The following is a 24,068-nucleotide window of genomic DNA, read 5'->3' as shown; positions in this document are numbered from 1 at the left end:
CTGTAAGAATACAACAGCTTGCTTGTCCTTGGAGAATCACATTTACAAACAAAAAAAAAAAAGAATTACAGTGGGATTTGAACCTGAGTCCCTTTTGAATCCACAAACAAACCTATTCCGTAGATGGGAAGGCGGTAGAACTAGAGAACATGAACTGGTGATGAAGGGGGGCAGACTCAGGAGTAATGTCAGGAAGTATTTTTTCATGGAGAGGGTGGTGGATACGTGGAATGCCCTCCCTCGGGAGGTGGTGGAGATGAAAACGGTAATGGAATTCAAACATGCATGGGATAAACACAAAGAAATCCTGTTTAGAAGGAATGGATCCACGGAATCGTAGTGGAGATTGGGTGGTGACGCCGGTAATTGGGAAGCAAAACAAGTGCTGGGCAGACTTCTACGGTCTACGCTCTGATCGTGACTGAATAGATATGGATGGGCTTGAGTGTAAATTTTAAGGGACTTTGACATTAGTTTCCAAACTTTTAGTACAAGAAGAGTGCTGGGCAGACTTTTATGGTCTGTGCCCTGAGAATGGTAAGGACAAATGAGTTTATCTTGTTGGGAAGACTGGATGGACCATACAGGTCTTTATCTGCCATCATTTACTATGTTACTTTGGTTTATAGTCCACTGCACTGACCACTACACTACTCCTCTGATCTGCAAGGACATCTGTTTGGCCATTGTCATAAGAATGCTGCCAGACAGACATTCCTGAGCCTTGTGTTCTCCTGTTTATAATTTAATCCTTTCAGTTTGTAAATCTTTTTGTTTGTTCAGGACCGACGTCTCCAGCATAGGGAGGTCCTTCTCATGTATTTTCGAACAGGAAATCTGGACAGCTTTCTTGTTCAAAAATTGCTGTGAGATGGATGAGTTATTTTTGGACATTATGAGTCGATGTTCCAATTCTGAAAATGCTCCCTATAAGAATATGGTTAGTAGAGCAACCACACAGGGTGGAGGAATACCAATCCCTACGATTGTAGCACAACAGACCAAGGAGTAGGGCAAAACGTTGGCACTTCCAAAAACCACAAGGGAAATGTGTCAGTCCAGTTAAGTGATGTTTATTGAAGGTACATCAAACAGACGACACAACAGTTGTGTATTGGTGCTGTAGGCACCTGCCTCGGGAGTCTGGAGAATGAAATGTAGAGCTATAATTCTACATAAAAGCAGGTACTTGAGATATCTAAGGCATACTTGTGAAACTCTCACATTCAATCTTGAAGGATTACATAAGTACATAAATATTGCCATACTGGGACAGACCAAAGGTCCATCAAGCCCAGCATCCTGTTTCCAACAGTGGCCGATCCAGGTTACAAGTACCTGGCAAGATCCCAAAACAGCACTGGATGTTCCTCAAGTCCATTTTAATATGGTGTATGGACTTTTCCTTTAGGAAGCCATCCAAAGCTTTTTTTAAACCTCGCTAAGCTAACTGCTTTTATTACATTCTCTGGCAATGAATTCCAGAATTTAATTACATGTTGAGTGAAGAAATATTTTCTCCCATTGGTTTGAAATTTACTACTTTGTAGCTTCATTGCTTGTCCCCTAGTCCTAGTATTTTTGGAAAAAGTAAACAAGTGATTCACGTCTATCTGTTCAACTCCACTCATTATTTTATAGAACTCTCTCATATCTCTCCTCAGCCATCTTTTCTCCAAGCTGAAGAGCCCTAGCCTTTCTTCATAGAGAAGTCGTCCCATCCTCATTATCATTTTCGTCACCCTTCTCTGTACCTTTTCTAATTTCACTCTATCTTTTTTGAGATGCGGTGACCAGAATTGAACACAATATTCAAGGTGTTGTCACACTATGGAGCGATGCAAGGGCATTATAATGTCCTCATTTTTGTTTTCCATTCCTTTCCTAATAATACCTAGCATTCTATTTGCTTTCTTAGTTGCCACTGTATACTGAGCAAAGGGTTTCAATGTATCAACAATGACGCCTAGATTCCTTTTCTAGTCGGTGACTCCTAATGTGGAACCTTGCATTACATGATTAGAATTCAGGTTCCTCTTTCCCACACGCATCACTTTGCACTTGCTCACATTAAACATCATCTGTCATTTAGATGCCCAGTCTCCCAGTTTCGTAAGGTCCACTTGTAATTTTTCATGATCCTCTTGCGATTTAACAATTTTGAATAACTTTATGTCATCAGCAAATTTAATTACCTCACTAATTACTTCCATCTCTAGATCATTTATAAATATGTTAAAAAGCAGCGGTCCCAGCACAGACCCCTGGAGAACTCCACTATCTACCCTTCTCCATTGAGAATATTGACCATTTAACCCTATTCTCTGTTTTCTATCTTTTAACCAGTTTTTAATCCACAATAGGACACTACCTCCTATCCCATGACTTTCCAATTTCCTCTGGAGTCTTTCATGAGGTACTTTGTCAAACGCCTTTTGAAAATCCAAATGCACAATATTGACCAGTTCACCTTCACCCCTTCAAAGAAATGTAATAGATTGGTGAAGCAAGATTTCCCTTCACTAAATCCATTTTGGCTTTGCCTCATTAATCTATGCTTTTGAATATGCTCTGTAATTTTGTTCTTTATAATAATCTCTACCATTTTGCCCGACATCGACGTCAGGCCCACCGGTCTATAATTTCCCAGATCTCCTCTAGAACCTTTTTAAAAAATTGGCTTTACATTGGCCACCCTCCAATCTTCTGGTGCCATGCTTGATTTTAAAGATAAATTACATATTACTAACAATAGTTCCACAAGTTAATTTTTCAATTCTATCAGTACTCTGGGATGAATACCATCCTGTCCAGGAGATTTGCTACTCTTCAATTTGTCAAATTGCGTCATTACATCCTCCACGTTTATAGAGATTTCATTCAGTTTCTCTTACTTGTCAGCTTTGAATACCATTTCTGACACCACCATTTCTGTGAACATTGGGCAGGGTAAAAAGATCCTATGTTGTCAAGCTGTCACGCACTTTTGTCAGAAGTTGAGTAAGATCATTACTTTAACATCTGGTGAAGAGAATAATCAGTTTGCAAAGTCTGAAACTCACACGTGAAAAGGCCTCTCTACCTAGGTTCTTAAAATTCTGACATAAACTTGTTAAGCCAGATGTGCAGGAAGCGAGAAAAACTGGCCAAGGCGAATTAAACCAGACCAAGAAATGAGCTGATTAGGAGCCCAGGTTTGGAGACTAAAAGCTGAATTGACTATCAAAATCCTTAATTGCAATGAGGTCTAGGCAATGACCTGAAGTAAAGGTTGACCAACAGACGATCCAACGCAGGAAGTAGTGCTTATAAAATGCTTTATTTGCTGCTTGGACAGGGGGACCTGACACGGTCCGTGTTTCGGCGTGAACAAACGCCTGCCTCAGGGGTCACAACGCTATTCTAAAAAAACATGCACTTATATATAAGCACTACTTCCTGCATTGGATCATCTGTTGGTCAACCTCTACTTCAGTTGTTTGCACTGTCCACGTAGCGGTCCCTCCTGTTTGCTGTTCCTAGGCAATGACCTGCCTGATGGGTTGGTGCAGCTGAAAGCAGAACAAAACCAGTGAAAGATAAAGGGTCGTGCATTTGCTATACCACCCTTCTGTGGTACAACCAAAGTGGTATACATCCTATATAATAAAACTCACCCTCAATGTTCTGAGGACACTGACATCAGTGTCACTTCCTGCGGGCACTTCCTTCAGGTTCGAAGGGTTCGTGGTGGTGAAGCCACCGAAATCACTGTGTCTGGGCCCCGCCCTCGCATCAAACGTGATGACGTCGAGGGCGGAGCAATGGCGTCAGTGGATGAAGGTGACGTGCGTTGACGAGGTGCGGAACAATGGCGGTGAGTGGCTTCACAACGCTGAAGGGGTGGGTAGGGAGGGGGGGTTCGGCAGGAAAGCCTTGCTAGTGCCCGTTCCATTTGCTCCAGAAACGGGCATGTTTTACTAGTTTATTATATATAGGCACTTTCTCTGTAGTGGGTTCACAATCTAAGTTTAGGTTCAAGAACTCCAAGTCTAGGAAAAGGATGAACCTGCATGAATGTTAAAATCCTCCATCAACAACAGAGGACCAGAGCACAAAGCAAAGTCTGCTATCAATAAACTTAAGTCATCCAGTGAAACTGGTGATAAAGGAGGCACAGAATAAACAATCAAACCTGTAATCCCCCAGAGGCAGTAAAATGCCTACTGTATCTGAATGTAACTCACCTTGAGCTACAATTGAAAAAGACATGAGCTAAATCACAAATCCTTCCCTTTTCCCTTTGAAAATCTTGCACAGCAAAGCATGCTCTGGAGCATATTGCTTGGAGATTTGAAAACGTTATGTGTTCTTTTCCCATGTTTGAGAAGACTGTTGTGTTGCATTGTATCATGAGTATAATAAAAACGATTTTCACATAAAACAGTCGCCATGAACCTATGCTGAGAGGTGAGTAATTATCAAAATATATAGTTATGCGGGCAGACCCATGTCTGCCCATGTAAAATGTGTTGAATAATCTCCATTTGCATCTATAGTTTAAAGCTTAATAGATCTTACCCCTATGTTATTGTGTATGTTACAAAGTCACATAGACACAAAAACTCCCAGACTGCCTTACATGGCTCATGCACACACACACAATTCTTCCAGCATACCAGGGATCTTTCCTGCTTCATTACTGCTCCTGGTTTTGAAGCATTACAAGCGACATTAGGCAGCTGATTACTTTAACGAGCACCGCTGTCTCTCATGAATGTCAGGAGGAAGGGGCAGTCAGAGGGTACCCAGCACCATCTGGAGACGGTGCTGCAATTGGAGAAACGGAGGTGGAGTGTGGGGAGGCTGAGAGAAGAGAGAGGTGTATGAATGTTAAGAGAGGTAGAGAATACAAAGCTCAAAGAATAGTACATGGAGCATATCCACAGCACAGAGTGTGTGCACAAAGCACAAAGAATAACATATTCTGCTCGCAATGCTGTGTGCACTGCATATACTGCACACAACACTGAGTGGTATGCACAGTGCACAAACAGCACGGACAGAAATAAATATACAGTGCTCACAAAGGGCTGAAAGTGGTATGAGAATAGTAAATATACCAGAGATTTTCAACCTTTTTCATCTCATGGCACACTTACACAGCACTAAAATTGTCAAGGCACAACCCTACACATGGTTCAGCATTTTACCTTCTCCGCCCCCAACACACACATAGTCCAGTATTTTACCTTCTCTCCCCCCTCCCCACACACAAATAGTCCCGCAATTACCATCTCCCCCTCCCCCAAAATAGTCCATCAATGAGAGTAATAAATATACCATGAACACACAGGGCTGAGAGCAGCATGCACGGCACTGAGAAAAGTAAATATACAGTGCACACACAGGCTTACACTTTAGTCTAAACTGACTGCTACTATCCTCCTCTCCTTCTATTTAAACGCTACTTCCCCTCTTTCCCCTGCTCCCTTCCTTATACCAGTCTCCTCGTCCCCTGCCTCTTCATTTTGTCTCTCTAAGTGCATGCTCTATCCTACTTTTCTATCAATTCTGTATTTCCTTTCCTTTTTCTAATTATTTTGAATTATTGTAAACTGCAGGGAGCTGCCAGTTAGTTGTGGCAATATAGCAAAAAGTAAATACACAGTAAGCACACAGGGCTGATGGGTCAATGCTCAGAACCTAATGCCGGCACTAGAAGCGATTAGTTCCAGAATAGCGCCAGTGTTAGGGTGCACAGACTAGTGCTCTAATGGTTTCAGCACTGGTGCTGAAACTATTAGTGCAGACCGCATTTAAATGCATGTAAATGCATTTTAATGTGGTTGTTACTACCCCGCAGCAATGCTTTTAAAAAAAGCTCTCAGGTGCGTTTAGCACCAGAAAATATAATGCAAGTTCCGGGGGAGCATTGAGGGTTGGTTGAGAGAAGAGGTATCTAGTGGCACCCCTTCTCTCCAACCAACCCGACCACTCTGCCCCGGATGGGCTTCCCCAAAGGTGTGCTTGAGCCTTCCCCCCGTAAAACCCCTCCAGTGATACAGTGGATCCCTCTCCACCCCCTAAAATCTTTTTAAAAATCCCTGGTGGTCCAATGGACCCCTCCCCTCCCCCAGTGGTACCTCAGCTCGACCCGATTCGACCCAGCGGACTCTTGGCCTGGCCAGAATGGGCCTGGCCCAAACCCCAAATCACCGCTGGTGGTCTAGTGGAATCCCCCCCCCCAAACCCCTCCATCTTTCCTGCCTCATACCTTGTCGTATGAGGCACAAGAGATACCTACTCCCTCCTGCCTCTGGACACACTCTCTTCAAAATGGCAGTGCTCACTGCTCTGCCTCTGCCTGGTGCATCCTGGGATACACTGGGAAGGGCCTAAGTACCAGAGGGCAGGAGCTGGGGAGAAGGGTGGGATTCCACTAGACCACCAGGGCCAGTGGTGACTAGGGGGTTGGGCTCAGCCTAGTCCAGCATGGCATGGCTTAGCCTGGTTGGGGTCTGCCGGGGGGGGGGGGGGGGGGGGGGGGGGGGGGGGGGGAGAGACTGTACCACCAGAGATTTTTTTAGGATGGGGGGGAGGTTCAAGCTCAGGGGAAGGGGTTGGGAGAAAGGGGCTGCAGCATGCTTCATTTTGTTGTTGTTTTTGACTTTCCTGCCAGTGCCTGAGCCAATCAGTGCTCAGGCACTGACAGGAAAGTTAGTAATGAGCAGCAAATTATTGCTGCGATTTTAACATGGCATGAATTTGCATACTCATTACTCTGAGCATGCCGCACTGCTTTTCTTGCGCTGGCTTCGCGGCAGAGTTCTCTCTACCGCAAATCTTTGGAGCATCTGCCCCTGAGAATGGTATGCAAAGCACTGGAGAGCAGAAAATATACAGTGCACACACAGTACTAAGAGTGGTATACACAGTGCACACACAGCACTGACTGTGGTAAATATACAGTGCACAAACAGTTGAGAGCAGTATACACAGCACATAAACAGCACTGAAAGAAGCAAATATACAGTACACACAGAGCAGTAAATATAAAGAGTACACAGGGTTGAGTGTGGTATACACTAGGACTGTACCAAATATTCATATTTGATTTGATTCGGTCCTGAATACATTATTCGTATTTGCCCGATTAGTGACTTAAATTCAAATATGAATAATCCAGGGCTGTACTGTGCTAAATCCTAGTGAAATAAACACTTCATCTTTAATTTCACATTGCTTCTTTTATTATTTGTTATGTTAAAATTCAATGCCCATTATTCGTATTTGGTCAAATAATATTTTATTATTCGCAATCAGCCGAATAGTAAAACATGCTATTCATTTATTGTTTATTAGGTTTACTATACCGCTTCTCATTGAACCAAATCAAAATAGTTTACAATACAATAAAAACTAGAAACTGGGAAAAGAACGCCACACCATTTGGAGAGTAGAAACAAGCAGTCCAACGTATTAAGACACTGTTGAAGATGTATTTGTTCTCTCAAGCTTTTAAAGATGTTTGAGATTGCTGGCTTTGGACATTTGAGTGTGGCAGCACCTCGGCGAATCTTTCTACTCTATTTCTCATCTTTCTTCTATCTTCTTTTTAATCTTTTTTTAGTACCTCCAAGTTTTCAATTTTTTAAATTTTTCTAATATTTAATTTTTCTTTAAGCTTTAAATTCTTTACAACTTTTTAGACTTTCCATTTTTTTAAATTTCAATTTCCTTTTTATCTTGTTGTACTGTAAATCACTTTAAGTAATGTATTAACCAACTGTGAAAGGCTATCGAATGTTAAAATAAACTAAACTCAGAGGGCAATATATAAGCCTTTGAGGCTTCTTTGTATGGACCACCATTCCCCCCCTCCCCCATCATCATAATTTTTGGTGAATGTTCCCTCCCCACCCTTACCCCAAAACTGTAAATATTCAAGTTTACAGTACCATCTACTACTACTACTACTATTTAGCATTTCTATAGCGCTACAAAGTGTACGCAGCGCTGCACAAACATAGAAGAAAGACAGTCCCTGCTCAAAGAGCTTACAATCTAGTAGACAAAAAATAAAGCAAACAAATCAATTAATGTGTAGAGGAAAGAGGAGAGGAGGGTAGGACATTTTAGACTTGGTTGTTTCTTCCCGTTCCATTATGTCACGATTGTGATTGTTTTCTTGGTTTGTGCTCCTCTCGTCCTCTGGTGGCCAGAACCGGTGGCTGCCATAGACTTTCCAGACTCTCTGTTCAGTCCGGTCCAGATATTTTAGCCCTCCAGTCTTGCTTGGAAGTTTGGCAACTACCCTCACCCTTAGCTGCCTTGAGATTGCTGCTTCTGCTTTGCCTTTGCAACGCCAAAGGTCCAGGTTGGTGTTTGTGCTTAGTGCATTTCTGCCTTGTCTTGTTTAGTCTTGTTTCTTAGTTAGTGTCCCTAGTCTGTGTTTCCTGCCTGTTTGAGACCCTGTACCTTGTACCCTATTCTAGCCAAGCTTGTGTTTGCTTCCTGTTTGTGACCCTGTACCTTGAACCCTGTTCTAGCCCGGCTTGTGTTTGTTTCTTGCCTGTTTGAGACCCTGTATCCTGTACCCTGTCTAGTCAAGTTTGTCTTGATCCACTCCGTCCAGTAAGTCCTGCCGGCTGCCTGCACCTAGGGGCTCAACCCCTAGGGAACGGCGGCCAAGTGCAGGTGAAGTATTGTCCAGCCACGCTAGTTCCTGTATCCTGCTTGAGAATCCTGTAGCCTGTTCAGTCCTAGTTGGTGGGTTTTTGCTTGCTGCTGCCGCGCCCCGTCAGCAGCCCAAGGGCTCACGATTCCAGACTATCCTGGAGAACCTGACACATTATTGCTGAAAGATTGTCCTAATTTTAAGCCTGCCCTAGTCCACGCAAAACACGCCCACTTGATATTTTGACAAATTCAGTGCTGAGAGAGTGATACATACGGCTCTCACACAGCATTGAAAAGGGATACATAAGGTACACACAGTGCTGAGAGTGATACAAACAGTTCTTACACAGCAATTTAGGACACTTTTATTAAACAGTGGTAAAAAGTGGCCTGCGGTAGTCTGGACACATGAATTTGGCATGCGCTGGGCCATTTTTTACTGCGGCTGAAAAAAGGGCTTTTTTTTTTGAGTGTGGCGGTAAATGGCCATGCACTAAAATTTAAAGTAGCGCGCAGCTATTTACTCCCCGAGTAAATAGCGGTAAGGGCTCATGCGCTACTCATGTGGTAATCAGGTAGCGGTTGCCAATGTGGCCACACTGCTGACTACCACCGAGAGTGCTCCCCGTGGTAGAAAATAGAAAAATACTTTCTACCACAGGAAACAGTGTACGCCAACTTTGAAATTACTGCCAGGTGCTCGCAGTAGCCTAATGGTAGTGTCGATTTGGCACGTGCTACCCACATGTTAGTCCTACGGCAGCTTAGTAAAAGGGCCCCTGAGAGTGTGATATATAAAGTACACACGGTGCTGAGAGTGATATATACAGCTCTCAGACAGCACTGAGAAGGGACTGTTATATACAGCTCTTACACAGCACTGAGAAGGGATATACATGGCACACACAGTGCTTAGAATGATATATACAACTCATACACTATGCTAAGAGTAGTATATTCAAGGCACATACAGTGCTGAGAGTACATAGGTACATAAACCCAGTTACACTAACTGCTTTTACCGCATTTTCTGGCAAAGAATTGCAAAGCTTAATTACATGTTGAATGAAAAAATATTTTCTCCGATTTGTTTTAAAAGCACTACTTAATAACTTCATTGCATGGCCCCTAATCCTTGTACTTTTGGAAAGAGTAAACAAGCTGTTTACATCAATCCGTTCTACTCCACTCAGGATTTCATAGATCTCAGTCATCCCTTCAAGCTGAAGAGCCCTAACCTCTTTAGCCTTTCCTCATAGGGAAATCATCCCATCCCTTTTATCATTTTGGTATCTATGCTCTGTATATCTTTTTTTAGATGCAGTGACCAGAATTGCACACAGCATTCGAGGTGCAGTCACACCATGGAGAGATACAAAGGCATTATAACAATTTGATTTCTGTTTTCCATTCCTTTCCTAATAATTCCTAACATTCCATTTGCTTTCTTAGCCGCTGCTGTACACTGAGCAGAGGGTTTCAATATGTGATCAACGAAGACACCTAATCCTTTTCCTGGGCGGTGACTCCAATGTGGAACCTTGCATCATGTAGCCATAGTTTGGGTTCCTCTTCCCTACATGCATTATTTTGCATTTGCTCTCATTATATTTTATTTGCCATTTGGATGCCCAGTCTCCCAGTCCTGTAAGGTTCTATTGCAATTTCTCACAATCCTCTTGTGATTTAACAACTTTGAATATCTTCATGTCATCAGAAAATTTGACCACCTCAATCTTTATTCCTTTCTCCAGGTCATTTATAAAGATGTTAAAAAGCAGTGGTCCCAGCACAGACCCCTGGGGAACCCCACTAGCCACCCTTCTCCATTGAGAATACTAACCATTTAACACTATTCCCTGTTTTCTATCTTTTAACCAGTTTTTAATCTACAATAGGACATTTGGGCTCATTTTCAAAAGAGAAGGACGTCCATCTTTCGACATAAATCGGAAGATGGACGTCCTTCTCCCAGGGACGTCCAAATCGGTGTAATCGAAACCCGATTTAGAACGTCCCCAACTGCAGTCCGTCGCAAGGATGGCCAAAGTTCAAGGGGGCGTGTCGGAGGCATAGTGAAGACGGGACTTGGGCGTGCCTAACACATGGACGTCCTCGACCCATAATCGAAAACAACAAGGACATCCCTGACAAACACTTGATTTTCACCCGGACGTGTTTTTCGTACAAATAAGGCACAAAAAGGTGCCCGAAATGACCAGATGACCACCAGAGAGAATCAGGGATGACCTCCTGTTACTCCCCCAGTGGTCACTAACTCCCTCCCACCCTCAAAAAACATCTTTAAAAATATGTCGTGACAGCCTCTATGCCAGCCTCAGATGTCATACTCAGGTCCATGACAGCGCATGCAGGTCCCTGGAGCAGTTTTAGTGGGTACTGCAGTGCACTTCAGGCAGGAGGACCCAGGCCCATACCCCCCCTCACCTGTTACATTTGTGGAGGAAACAGTGAGCTCTCCAAAACCCACCACAAATCCACTGTACCCACATATAGGTGCCCCACTTCACCCGTAAGGGCTATGGTAGTGGTGTACAGTTGTGGGTAGTGGGTTTTGGGGGGCTCAGCACAAAAGGTAAGGGAGCTATGTTCCTGGGAGCAATTTATGAAGTCCACTGTAGTGCCCCCTAGGGTGCCCGGTTGGTGTCTTGGCATGTCAGGGGGACCACTGCACTACAAATGCTGGCTCCTTCCATGACCAAATGGCTTGCATTTGGCCGTTTTTGACATGGACGTCTTTGGTTTCGAAAATCGCCGAAAGTTAGAAACGTCCATGTCTAGGGATGACCAAATCTAGGGATGTCCAAATTTAAGGATTTGGATGTCTCCGACGGTATTTTCGAAACGAAAGATGGACGACCATCTTGTTTCGAAAATATGGGTTTCCCTGCCCCTGGATTTCGCCATTTTGCAAGGATGTCCAAATCGCAACTTGGACGTCCCTTTCGAAAATGCCCCTCATTGTCTCCTAGCCCATGACTTTCTAATTTCCTCAGGAGTAGTTCTTGAGGTACTTTGGCAAATGTCTTACGAAAATCCAGATACACAGTTTCAACCGGTCCACCTTTATCCACATTTGTTCATCTCTTCAAAGAACGTAGCAGATTGGTGAGCCGATATGAAAAAGAAGGATAAAATCCACATGCAAACAATAGTAAGGTGGAAAAATGAGGAAAGTAATCAAAGAGGAAAGTCCAATCAGTAAGCAAATGAGTCCTTTTAGTTCTGTGCCACAGATCTTTGTAGGTGAACACGGGCCCGATATTCTGTGCTATTTAACCTGCCAGGACGGTTCTTGGTGGGTTAAATAGTGCTTAGCCAGCTAATCGCTAATATTCAGTGCTAACTGGCTACGTTTAGCAGTTAAGATAGGCTGCATAAATAGCAGGCCTATCTTTAACAGCTAAGCACTTAACTGGTTAGCGCTGAATATATTGGCTTAACCAGTTAAGTTGCCGCAGACAAAACTTAAACCTGATATTCAATGTTGGTCGCCGGATATGGCCTGGCATTGAATAACCAGGGTCAGTGGCGCCTGCAGCAGCTAACTGCGCTGCCTGCCACCAGTTGAATATCGGGGGGGGGGGGTATTTATTTATTAAAAACTTTCCTCGTTTGATTACTCTCCTCACTTTTCCACCTTACTGCAGAACGGTGAGGCAGGATTTCCCTTAGCTAAATCCATGTTGGCTATTTGTCCCACTAATCCAAGCCTATATATATGTTCAGCAACTTTCTACCGAACAGTCAGCTGACAACGTTCAGCGGCTTTTTTATACGCTGACCGTCACTGACTAAATTAGACTGGGATATTCAATTTTGGGCCATGTCCGGGTACCAGCATTGACTATCCAGGTTTCATCGGAAATGTGGTAGCACGGGAAATTATGTGGGTCCCGGCCAATATTCAGCCAGGACCTACCTAAGATACTTATGCAGGTCCTGGTTGAATATCAGCCAGGACCTGAATAAGAGGAGTCTACAATTCCCCCCTTCCATCCCCTGACAAAGTGTGATGCCTCATCCCCTCTTCCTCACTTACGTCTGATGCCACCTCCTCCTGCCCCCCAACAATGTCCACTCCCACCTCCCAGTCCTCCCCTCATGTCACAGAAGGCTCCTCCCGCAGGCTTACCTTAACAGGCCTGGTGATCTGGTCCTGCTCACTCTTGGCTCCTGATTGAAAATGGCCACCACAACTTCTAGCAGTGGTCTGATGGTACTAACAAATCTAATTCACTCCTCTCTGCATCATCATCTGAACCACGCATTGAAACTCCAGAGTTCTGCCTGTCTCTTGGGTCCTGTGCATGGCATGACCTGCATTTCTGAGAAAGCTTCTCTGAAGATTCTGAATTTCAACTTCCTACCTAAAAGCCTAGATTTGGCTTCCAGAATCTTCCTCCTACACGTTCCTATGTCAATGATACCGACATGTACCAAGGCAGCTGGCTCCTCCCCAGCACTTCCTAAAATCTTACCTAAGTGACATGTCAGGTTCACCACTTTCACACCAGGCAGAGAAGTGACCAAGCGATCTTCACATCCACAGTCACTCAGCTACCTACATACCTAATAACTTAATCACCAACTACAACAGCTGTCCTAACTCTTCCTCCTGGGATTATGCCTTTGGAGAACCATCCTTGGTGTGAGAGGGTGTTACATCATGAGGAGGGAGGTCCTGGTACCAGGGGCGTAGCCAGACCTCGAGGGGAGGGGGGGCAGAGCCCAAGGTGGGGGGCACATTTTGGCCCACCTCCCTGCTGCCGCCCTCTCACCGCCACCTCTGCCCCACTGCTTCTGCCTCCCCGCCACCACCACTGCTCCCCCCCACTGTAAGGTACCGCCTCTGCCTCCCAGCCGCTTGTTTTAATGAAACTGAGCATACGCGAGTATGCTCAGTTTCATTAAAATGAGCGTGCACGGCGCTGAAAAACAGGAAAGGGCGCCAGCAATGTAAGACCAGAGTAGGCCAGACGCCTTAGCTGGTGGGGGTTGGGGACCCACACCAGCCAAACCGGGGGCCCTGGAACCAGTTTGAGGGGGCCCAGGCCCCTGCGGCCCCCTGTAGCTACGCCACTGCCTGATACAGGATCACTTTCTGCCATACCAAGCTGATGCTTTCCTTTCAGGTGACCTTTCTCCTCCCTAGCATCACAGAAGATGCCAGACTGGAGATGGGACTTCTCTATTATGTCCCTGAAGGTCTCCTCTATATACCTGTCTGTCTGCCTCGGCACTTCCAAGTCTGCTACTCTAGCCTCCAGGGATCAAACTCATTTCCTGAATACTAGGAGGTCATTGCACCAAGTACACACATATGATGTCTCACCAGCTGGGAGATAATCATACATATGACACTCAGTGCAAAAGACAAGATAGCCCCCAACTCACTGCTGGACTGCTGCCTGCATCTTAGAATTGGTGAGTTGTTGATTAAGTTGATAATGGAGTAGGGGTATGTAAACTAGAGTCCCTTAAGATTACTAGTTATATGCTATGCTGCTATGTGTATATATTTTTAAAAATGTAGGTTTTATTTAAGAACCTAAAAATACTGCAAGGTCAATACAGAAATCCATGCCTGAGTTCATGACTTCTACCGTGAACTTAAAAACACACCATGCAGAAAGCTAGTTTTATGCACATTTTTTGCATGCAGAATTTGTGCACTGATCGGGGGATGCCTGCCGGACACATGTATGCATGCGGTAAGCGTGGCTTCTTATGCTCATGTCCAAAGAAAATAAAAGTGCCAGTACACATCTGTGGCTGTTAGTCAGTTTTCCATTTATTTAATGCAACTTTGTGCTTATGGTACTGAGATAGTTCTGATTGGTCTGTGTATAATGATATTTATTGTATTTTTTTTCTCCTAGTGATGGCCTACTTTTTTACTTGTAATCCGCATTGATCCTTAGTTGGTATACAGCAGAATATAAATTCTGTTGTATTGTATTATATAATTAGCTTCACAGAAATTTCTTGCACATAAAATGTTTGTGAGGATAATATTTATGTGGACAACAGCCGCAGATGTGTGATGGCACTTTGGGGTCCTTTTATAAAGGTGCGGCAAAGGGGGGCTTGAACTGGCATGTTTTTGATGCGCGCCGAGGCCTTCTTTAACCACAGCGGGTAAAAGGCAAGTCTTTGGTTTTTTCAAGAAATGGCCGTGCGGCAAGTGAAGCTCTTGCCATGTAGCCATTTCAGGGGGGAGCACTTACCGCCACCCATTGGCGTTAACTGGGCAGCGCGTGGTACTGACTGACTATTGCCAGGTACATACCGGTGCTACAAAAATTGAAATAAGACTCATAGAAGGTTGCAAGAGACGTGACCACATCACACCATTTTTGAAAAACCTTCATTGTTTACCAGTACAATACAGGGCTAAATTTAAAACTCTATGTCTAATCTTCAAGGCCCTCAAAGGAAATGGCCCTGAGTACCTGAAGAATAAGATGATCCTCTACATCACCGCCTAGGACACTAATAAGCTCCTCCCAAGGACTTTCACTAATCACACCCTCTCCAAAAGACATTACATGATGTGATACCCGCAAGCGAGCCTTCTCCGGAGTATCCCCCACACTCTGGAATGCACTACCTGAAAGGCTCCGCTTAACACAAGACTGTCTCTACTTCAGGAAGCAGGTGAAAGCTTAGCTCTTCAACCAGGCCTTTAATGGAAGAAGTAACCAACTTGTTAGTTTCACTCACACACATATGGAGTGACACGGGCTGCACATACTGCAGCAGGACATATTTATCCACTCTTACCCTAGCTGAGACAACATTTAACCATCTCTCTGACCTCATGTGCAACTTTCTTTAAATTAGTCACCTTATTTTCTAACTCTTCTTACTCTCTTACCTATCTATATGTTCCATCTTTGCTTTAGCCTTCACTATAAATTAAAATGTTCTATTACATATTGTGTTGACATGTAAGTAGTACACTATCAGGCTCATTTTCAAAGCACTTAGCCTCCCAAAGTTCCATAGAAACCTATGGAACTTAGCCTCCCAAAGTGCTTTGAAAATATGCCTCCTTGCCAATCTTTGTATTGTTATTTGAATATTTTTACTGCTGTAATTGCCTATTTCTCATATTTGATCTATTCTTACTGTACACCACCTTGAGTGAATTCCTTAAAAAATGCTAATAAATAAAAATACACGATGAACATAAGAATAGCCATACTGGGTCAGACCGATAGTTCTTCTAGCCCAGTACCCTGCTTACAAAAGTGGCCAGTTCAGATCACAAATACCCGGCAGAATCCCAAAGAGTAGCAAGATTTCATGCTACTGACCCCAGGGATGAGTAGTGACTTTCCCCATGTCTACCTTAATATCAGTTTATGAACTTTTCCTCCAGGAACTTATCCAAACTTTTTTTAAACCCAGACTTGCTAACTGCTGTTACCACATTCACCGGCAATGAGTTCCAAAGCTTAATTATTCTTTGAGTGAAAGAATTGTTTCTCCTATTTGATTTTAAAGTACTACCATGCAACTTCACTGAGTGTCCCCTCAACTTTGTACTTTTTGAAAAAGTAAACAATCAATTCAAGTCCACCCGCTCTACTCCACTCAGGCTTTTGTGAATCTCTGTCATATCCCCCCTTAGCTGTCTCTTCTCCAAGCTGAAGGGCCCTAACCTCTTAAATCTTTCCTCATTTGAGAGGAGTTTCATCCTCTTAATCATATTGGTCGCCCTTCTTTGAAACTTTTCTAATTCAGCTATATCTTGTTTGAGATACGATGACCAGAACTGCACACAGTACTCCAAGTGACATCACACTTTGAAGCGATACAGAAGTATTATAATGTTCTTTGTCTTATTTCTATCCCTTTCCTAATTATTCCTAGCATTCTGTATGCTTTTTTTGGCTGCCATTCGAGCTTCTTTTCAAAGCACTTTGGGAGGCTAAGTTCCATAGGTTTCTATGGAACTTTGGGAGGCTAAGTGCTTTGAAAATGAGCTTGATTGTATACTAAGCACTTAGGTGGTATTTATTTATTTTAGGACATTTATACCCCGCCTTTTGCCACAGGTTTGCAGCCCCAAAGCGGCTTACAATGAACCAATAAAATAAATACAGTTACAGTTACATTTCAATAGTTAGGGCGGGAGAGCAGAATGAGAAGGGAAAGGGAAAGGTAAGGGAGACAAAGATGGGCAGCAGAAGTCCAGGTGGGCCAAGAGAGATGATGGAAATCCAGCTTAACAAGAACAGGTCCAGCAAGGCGAATGAAGATCTGAAGAAGCAGCAGCAGCATGCAGAGGCAGGACGACGCTGGAGGCAGGCTTCCTCTGCTACAGAGTCAGTGGCGCAGGAGTCAAGATGGCGGACCAAACGGTCGTCCTCTGCAGCACCAACCGTCGGGGCTTTCCAAGCCAGAGACCTCCTCCACTGCACCTCCATCAGGCCAGCAGAAGAGAAGAGCCGGGGTACAAATCCGACAGGCGGGCAGGAGGACGCAAAGGCAGCAGACTCCCCGATGGATGAGATGACGAGCAGGGGAGAGGCAACAGCGCAGCACCCAGCAGTCAACGGTATGCCCGGCAGCGACAGGGCTCAGGCAGAGCACGGCGGGCCAGTCCTGCAGAGTGGAAGAAACCGGCGGCACGGACGAACCGAGGGAGCCCGAAGACAGAAATCGCCAGCCCAATCGAGCACCCCATCCCGACCTGGCACCCGCAACCGCTCCGGCAAAGTGAGCAGGCCGTCCACTGGCACCGAAACTTGAAGATCGCCAGCGGCCCCCCGACACAGCTTGCTCCAAGACAGGTGGTAAGAGGAGCCCCAGATCTTCGCGGACCCCAAAGATCAGATTCGGGCCAGTGCCCTGCTAGACAACGGGCGAGCTCCGAGAGGGGATCGGGAGCCGATGGATCACCAGCCCGTTAGTCAGCGGCCATCTCTCCTTCAATTTTTACATAACACCCTTCTCTCAGGGTCGCCCAAATCGGCATAATCAAAAGCCGATTTTGGGCATCCTCAACTGCCTTCCGTCGTGGGGATGACCAAAGTTCACGGGGGCGTGTCGGCACTGTAGCGAAGGCGGGACTGGGGCATGATTAAGAGATGGGCATCCTCGGCTGATAATGGAAAAAAGAAGGGCGTCCCTGACAAGCACTTGGCCGACTTTACTTGGTCCATTTTTTCTTGTGACCAAGCTTCAAAAACGGTGCCCAAACCACCGGAGGGAATCGGGGATGACCTCCCCTTACTCCCTAAAAAAAATAACTGTAAACATTTTTTTTGCCAGCCTCAAATGTCATACCCAGCTCCCTGACAGCAGTATGCAGGTCCCTGGAGCAGTTTTAGTGAGTACAGTGCACTTCAGGCAGGCGGACCCAGGCCCATCCCCCCCCCCCCCCACCTGTTACACTTGTGGTGGTAAATGTGAGCCCTTCAAAACCCACCAGAAACCCACTGTACCCACATGTAGGTCCCCCCCTTCACCCATAAGGGCTATAGTAGTGGTGTACAGTTGTGGGGAGTGGGTTTTGGGAGGCTCAGAACACAAGGTAAGGGAGCTATGCACCTGGGAGCAATTTCTGAAGTCCACTGCAGTACCCCCTAGGGTGCCCACTTGGTGTCCTAGCATGTCAGGGAGTCAAGTGCACTACGAATTCTGGCTCCTCCCATGACCAAAGGGCTTGAATTTGGTCGTTTTTGAGATGGGCATCCTTGGTTTCCATTATGGCCAAAAACCGGGGACGACCATGTTGAGATTTGGGTGTCCCCGACCGTATTATGGAAACGAAAGATAGACACCCATCTTGTTTCGATAATACGGGTTTCCCCACCCCTTCATGGAGCCGTCCTGCGAGGACGGCCCCAGGAAAACGTGGGCGCCCCGTTCGATTATGCCCCTCATGGCCATTTAACCCTATCCTCTATTTTCTATCTTTTAACCAGTTCCCAATCCACAACAGAACATTGCCTCCTATCCCAAGGCTTTTTAATTTTCTCAGGAGTTTCTCATGAGGAACTTTGTCAAATGCTTTCTGAAAATCTAGATACACTACATCAACTGTCTCAACTTTATCCGCATGTTTATTCACTATTTGAAAGAAATGAAGCAAATTGGTGAAGTAAGATTTCCATTAGCTGAATACATGTTGACTCTGTCCCATTAAACCATGTTTGTCTATGTGTTCCATAATTGTATTCTTTATAATAATTTCTACCATTTTTTCTGGCAGTGACATCAGGCTTACCAGTCTGTAATTTCCTGAATCACCCCTGGAACCGTTTTTAAAAAATGGCATTACCTTGGCCACCCTCCAATCTTTAGGTACTATGGATAATTTTAATGACAGGTTACAGATCACTAATAGTAGATTAGCAATTTCTTATTTGAGTTTTTTTTCAGTACCCTAGGGTGTATACCATCTGGGTCAGGTGATTTACTACTTTAACTTGTCAGTTTTGCTTATTAAATCTTCCAGGTTCATTGAGATTTATTCAGTTCCTCCATATCATCATCCTTGAAAACCATTTCAAGGTAGATCTCTTACATTCCTCTGCAGTAAAGACCAAAGCAAAGAATTCATTCGGTCTCTCTGCTATGGCCTTGTCCTCCCTGTGTGCCTCTTTTACTCCTTGATGATCTAACAATCCCAAGGATTCCCTCACAGGCTCTCTGTTTTGCTGAAAAATGTATTACTATTTGCACCTATGGCAAGTTTTTCTTCAAATTCTCTTTTCACCTTCTTTATCATTGCTTCACATCTAACTTGCCAAGCTTATGCTGCTTCTTGTTTTCTGCATTCGGATCCTTTTTCCATTTTTTGAAAGATGTTCTTTTGGCTCTAATAGCCTCTTTCACTTTACCTTTTAACCATGCTGGCTGGCTGTTTTTTGCTCTTCTTTCCATCCTTTTTAATACGTGGAATATATCACACACTGCACTAAGGACCCCTTTTACCAAGCTGCAGGAAAAGGGTGCTGGCGCTGGCATTGGTGCTTATTTTCTGGTAAAAAGGAAGTCTCACCTTCCTGCAGGAAATGGCCGCATGGCCATTTTGGGTGGGAGTCCTTACCGCCACCCATTGAGGTGGCGGTAAGGGCTCCAGCTTTAACCCGGTGGTAATCCAGGCAGTGCTTACCACAGGGTACACTCCGGCACTACAAAAATAAATTACGGCGCGCTAGGGGTGGGAAATACCACCGGGCTGCTGCGGTAGCCTGGTAGTACTTCTTGTATAGCGAATGTTGGGCTTACATCCGCTTAGTAAAAGGTATATTCAAGGCACATATGGTGATGAGTGATATATATAGCTCACAAACTACACTAAGAGTGGTACAATAGAGTCTCGCTTATCTGACATTCTGGATTATCTGACATACTTCGGTGAAGTCACAGCATTGTCACTGAAATGCACACAGGTTTCTCTTTCTCTTTCCTGGCATCACATTTAGTTAAAAGGCAGCACTGCTGGTTAGATTCCTGGGCACTCTTTTTTTAATGCTTCCTCTTTTGAAACATGCATTCAATACACTTCTATTTTATCCCTCATCCACTTGTTCTGTATTATCTGACTTTTTGATTATCAAACAACCTGTCGGTCCCAAATGATGCTGACAGTGATATATATAGATCTCCTAGAACAAACAGGATGCATCAGCCACGTGTAGGTGACATAATCTGAGGGCTCCCATTGGACAGATATGCTTTCCAATAGCTAAGAAATCACTCTCTCTCTCTTTTTTTTTTTTTTGTTTTTTGGAGATCCTCTTGAGCGTGTGCAGTAGGTATCCCTGCTATGGAAGCCTGGGCAATCCTACTTCCATAGTTCATACAAAGCACTGTGGATGGGATATACAAGGCACACATGGTGCTGAGAGTGATATATACAGCTCATACTGATTCCTGGTGTGGCAAATGAGAGGAAGCCCATACAATTCATATGGGCTTCCTCTCATTTACCGCACGGGAATCACTAGCGTGGCTTTGTAAAAGAAGCCCTAAGAGTGGTATATATTCAAGGCACACATGGTGCTGACAGTGATATGTTAAAGACATGAATTGTTAGCATACATTTTAATGTACACAAAATCAATTTAATCAATTTAATATCCATTAAACCTGCAAACTAACGCATGCTTCAATCACTTTCCACATATTAAAAAGTTCTAATACAGGATAAAATAATTTTATTAAGAAAAATGTATGAAACATGAATGAAAATTGGCAGAAATGCCAAATTATCTGAAAAAAACTGAAAATGTTTTGCCTCTGCACATCTACGTGGACAGTAGGATAAGTCAGCCACGCAACCCACCCACCTCCCCTCAGAGGATCCGTCCCTAGCTAGGGATGGACTGAGGCCCTATTGGATGCTGCCCTGTTGCTGCAACTGAAGCCTGCAGTGCTCACCAGAGGCTCGCTGGTTGCTCTGGGTAGTGTGATTCCATAGTGCAGATATTTTCAGCTGAAATCCAGATCATAAGAGGCTGCAGGTGGGTCCAGGGTGGAAGAATCCAGCCCGCATCTTGGTTTGGGGAGCGAGTGTTAAAACTGTAAGACCTGGTTCAACACGTCAGCTCAAAACCTCAGGTCCTCTGCTACATCATGTGCAGAGTAGGCTGGTAACTGGGTTTATTTATTATTTTGTATCTATGAGAGCTGCCAAGTCAGCATCTAGGCGGAGGCCGTGCTCACACTGCTATCTGCGACTGATGGCCCTAGTAGTTTCTGGTGTTGTGTGAGAACATCTTGTGTAACCCAGTGTTGCTGGGCCACTTATGGGTCCTGGAGCAGTAGCATTTTTCCTTAAGTAACTAGGAGACTCAGCTAGGTCCTAGGGACCTGGGCTATCAATTATTGGGCTAGATGGACCCTTGGGTTGACTCCATATGGTGATTCTTAGGTTCTTACTTACAAGGACTCCCAGGTCTCCCCCAGTTTTGAGTCAGATGTCTACAGTTTGTCCAAGAGGGGGTAATTTGTTAAAAGTTTAGCCCCTCAATCATTCTGACTAGGTAGTTTCTATGACCTCGGACGAGATGGCTCCAATGACTGGAAAAGGTAAAAGACGGATCTTCCCAGATTCTCTTAGAAAACCTTTAGAAATTCACCTTTATTTATTTATTGGACATTTAATTACACCGTCCCCTCCAATGACTCCGTTCTTGAGGGAGGGGGTGGGTCAGAGTGGCATCGATCTGTGCAGTAGAAAACAGCTCCCCTCACCCCTGGCCACACATGTTAGGCTGATACAATTGCTAGGTGTACAACTTGCTAGCAATTGTATCTAGCAAGCTGTATATGGTGGGTGGCCCTGAGGGGCAGGGTGTCCTCACAATCAGTGCCGGTCTCTGGTCTCAGGAAAAAAGACTGGCCTAGGAGTGAGAAGTTGGCGGATGATGAGGTATCCTGGGACACTGGCATGTCGGCAGCCAGAGCTGCTGTAATCCCCATGGCATCCGGTCCAGCCCAGCACTAAGCGGAGACCGGTGCTGTGACTGGGAGGTAGAAACAGTGCTGGTTGTGACTGGCACCAAGACCACTGGAGAACCGCTCACCAAGTAGAGCCCCAAAGGCCACGTACAGCAGACCACGTGTAAAGTCACATGACTTCACTGGGTTACCCTGGGTAGACAGAGGACTTTGTAACGATGCCGGAATGGAACTCGCTGGGGCGGAGCCAGTAATGGTGATGGAGTAGCCCTTCAATCCCTGTTGGGTGGTGCTAGGGCAGGGTTCTGAGAACTGGCAGAAGAGGGGACTGATGCTGGAGGCAGTGCAGCACTGCTGGGTGTGAGCACATTGCAGCCTGTCGGACCCCACACTGGTTGCACTTGCCTGGAAGACAATGCAGTCCTTGTAGAGTGATGGGGTGGGAGCTCCTCAAAGCGCATGGTCTCAGGAGCAGTGGGCCCAGACCTACCTATGTTGCAGTTTCAACAGTCCGGTGCATCAGAGGAAAAATTAGAGAGGGCCCTGTTGGGAGCTGAACAGTGGCAGCTCCAGTCTTGATGGGCACCAGAAGAAGGCCTGGCTGTGGAGCAGGAGAAGATGTTGTTGTAAGTATAGGGCTCCGTATCGCATCGTGTAGGATCAGTAACCTGGAAATTGTTTCACCTCTGCATATGGGCACAAAAAACGTGCAGCCCTACAGCAAACAAGTGGCCTGTGCATGTGGGCCCAGAGGCGTATGGCCAAGGGGCAAACAGGCAGGACGAGGTCTATAAGTACTTGGTGCTTAGTGCAGGAGCTTTATTAAGCCTTACTGTTTAGTGCAGGAGCAGAGCCCTGGAGAGTGTTTCGCCTGTGCATATGGGCGCAGAGACATGTGGCCTTAAGGCAAGCAGGCAGCCTGTGCATGTGGACGCAAAGACTTGCAGCCAGAAAACAAACAGGCAGGACAAGGTCTAGTAGTCCAATATCTTGGACATACACCTCTCCTCAGACTGGAACCTCTACATTGGTGTCCTGAAAGCTGTTTCTGATAATGTAAGTTTGTTGAGCAGATGGATTAAATGTTCGTTGGTGGAGAGTTGAAGAAAATCTGACCGTTGGGAAGGGAAATGGAAATGGGACTTGATATACCGCCTTTCTGTGGTATTTTGCAACTACATTCAAAGCGGTTTACATATATATAGATACTTATTTTGTAAGGAAGGGCAGAAAACTTAGACTGAGGCAGGAAATTGGGTTACTGGACTTGCCCAGTAGGGGCACCTACTGCACTGCACATGCTCAGAGGGATTAAAAAAAAAAAATCTCTCCAAGCAATTGGAGAGCATTTCTGTCCAACAGGAGCCATCGAGGGACAGCACCTATATGTGGCTGATGCATCCTGCTTGTCATAGGAGAATCCACTCTAACTGGTACACTTGTGGTAGAAAGTGTGAGCCCTCCAAAACCCACCAAAAACCTACTGTACACAAATATAGATGACACCTGCAACCATAAGGGTTATTGTAGTGTTGTACATTTACTACTACTACTACTACTACTTAGCATTTCTATAGCGCTACTAGGGTTACGCAGCGCTGTACAAGTTAAAACATGGGGAAGGACAGTACCTGCTCAAGAGAGCTTACAATCTAAAGGTAACAAACTATGTAGTCAGTGTATCATGAATGGGGAAGGTGGTTAGGCGCCAAAAGCAAGGGATAAGAGATGGGTTTTGAGTAAGGACTTGAAGATGGGCAGGGAGGGCACATGGCGTATGGGCTCGGGGAGTCTGTTCCAGGCATAAGGTGATGCGAGGCAGAAGGGATGGAGTCTGGAGTTAGCGGTGGTGGAGAAGGGTACAGATAGGAGTGATTTGTCCTGAGAGCGGAGGTTACGGGTGGGGACATAGGGGGAGAGGAGGGTAGAGAGGTAATGGGGGGTTGCAGATTTGGGTA

At 45.0% G+C, this 24,068-nt stretch overlaps 1 protein-coding gene across 24 annotated transcripts in view; it reads right to left on the bottom strand.

The window, feature by feature from the left end:
* Positions 1-24,068, bottom strand: part of NRXN2 (neurexin 2) — a 1,346,335-nt gene that overhangs the window by 1,081,292 nt on the left and 240,975 nt on the right. Inside the window, exons 2-3 of one of the 24 annotated variants that reach the window (XM_030218501.1) lie at positions 12,666-12,726; positions 12,306-12,309 (exon numbers count right to left, since the gene is read on the bottom strand). The exons of the other annotated variants lie outside the window; for them this stretch is intronic. Of the exons in view, the coding sequence (XP_030074361.1) occupies positions 12,306-12,309; positions 12,666-12,726 (65 nt within the window). The remainder of the gene's footprint in view (positions 1-12,305; positions 12,310-12,665; positions 12,727-24,068) is intronic. 24 annotated transcript variants of the gene reach the window in all.

Source organism: Microcaecilia unicolor, chromosome 11 (assembly GCF_901765095.1).
Source record: "Microcaecilia unicolor chromosome 11, aMicUni1.1, whole genome shotgun sequence".
Classification (NCBI taxonomy): Eukaryota; Metazoa; Chordata; class Amphibia; order Gymnophiona; family Siphonopidae; genus Microcaecilia; species Microcaecilia unicolor.
This window is presented reverse-complemented; position numbering and strand designations above follow the sequence as displayed.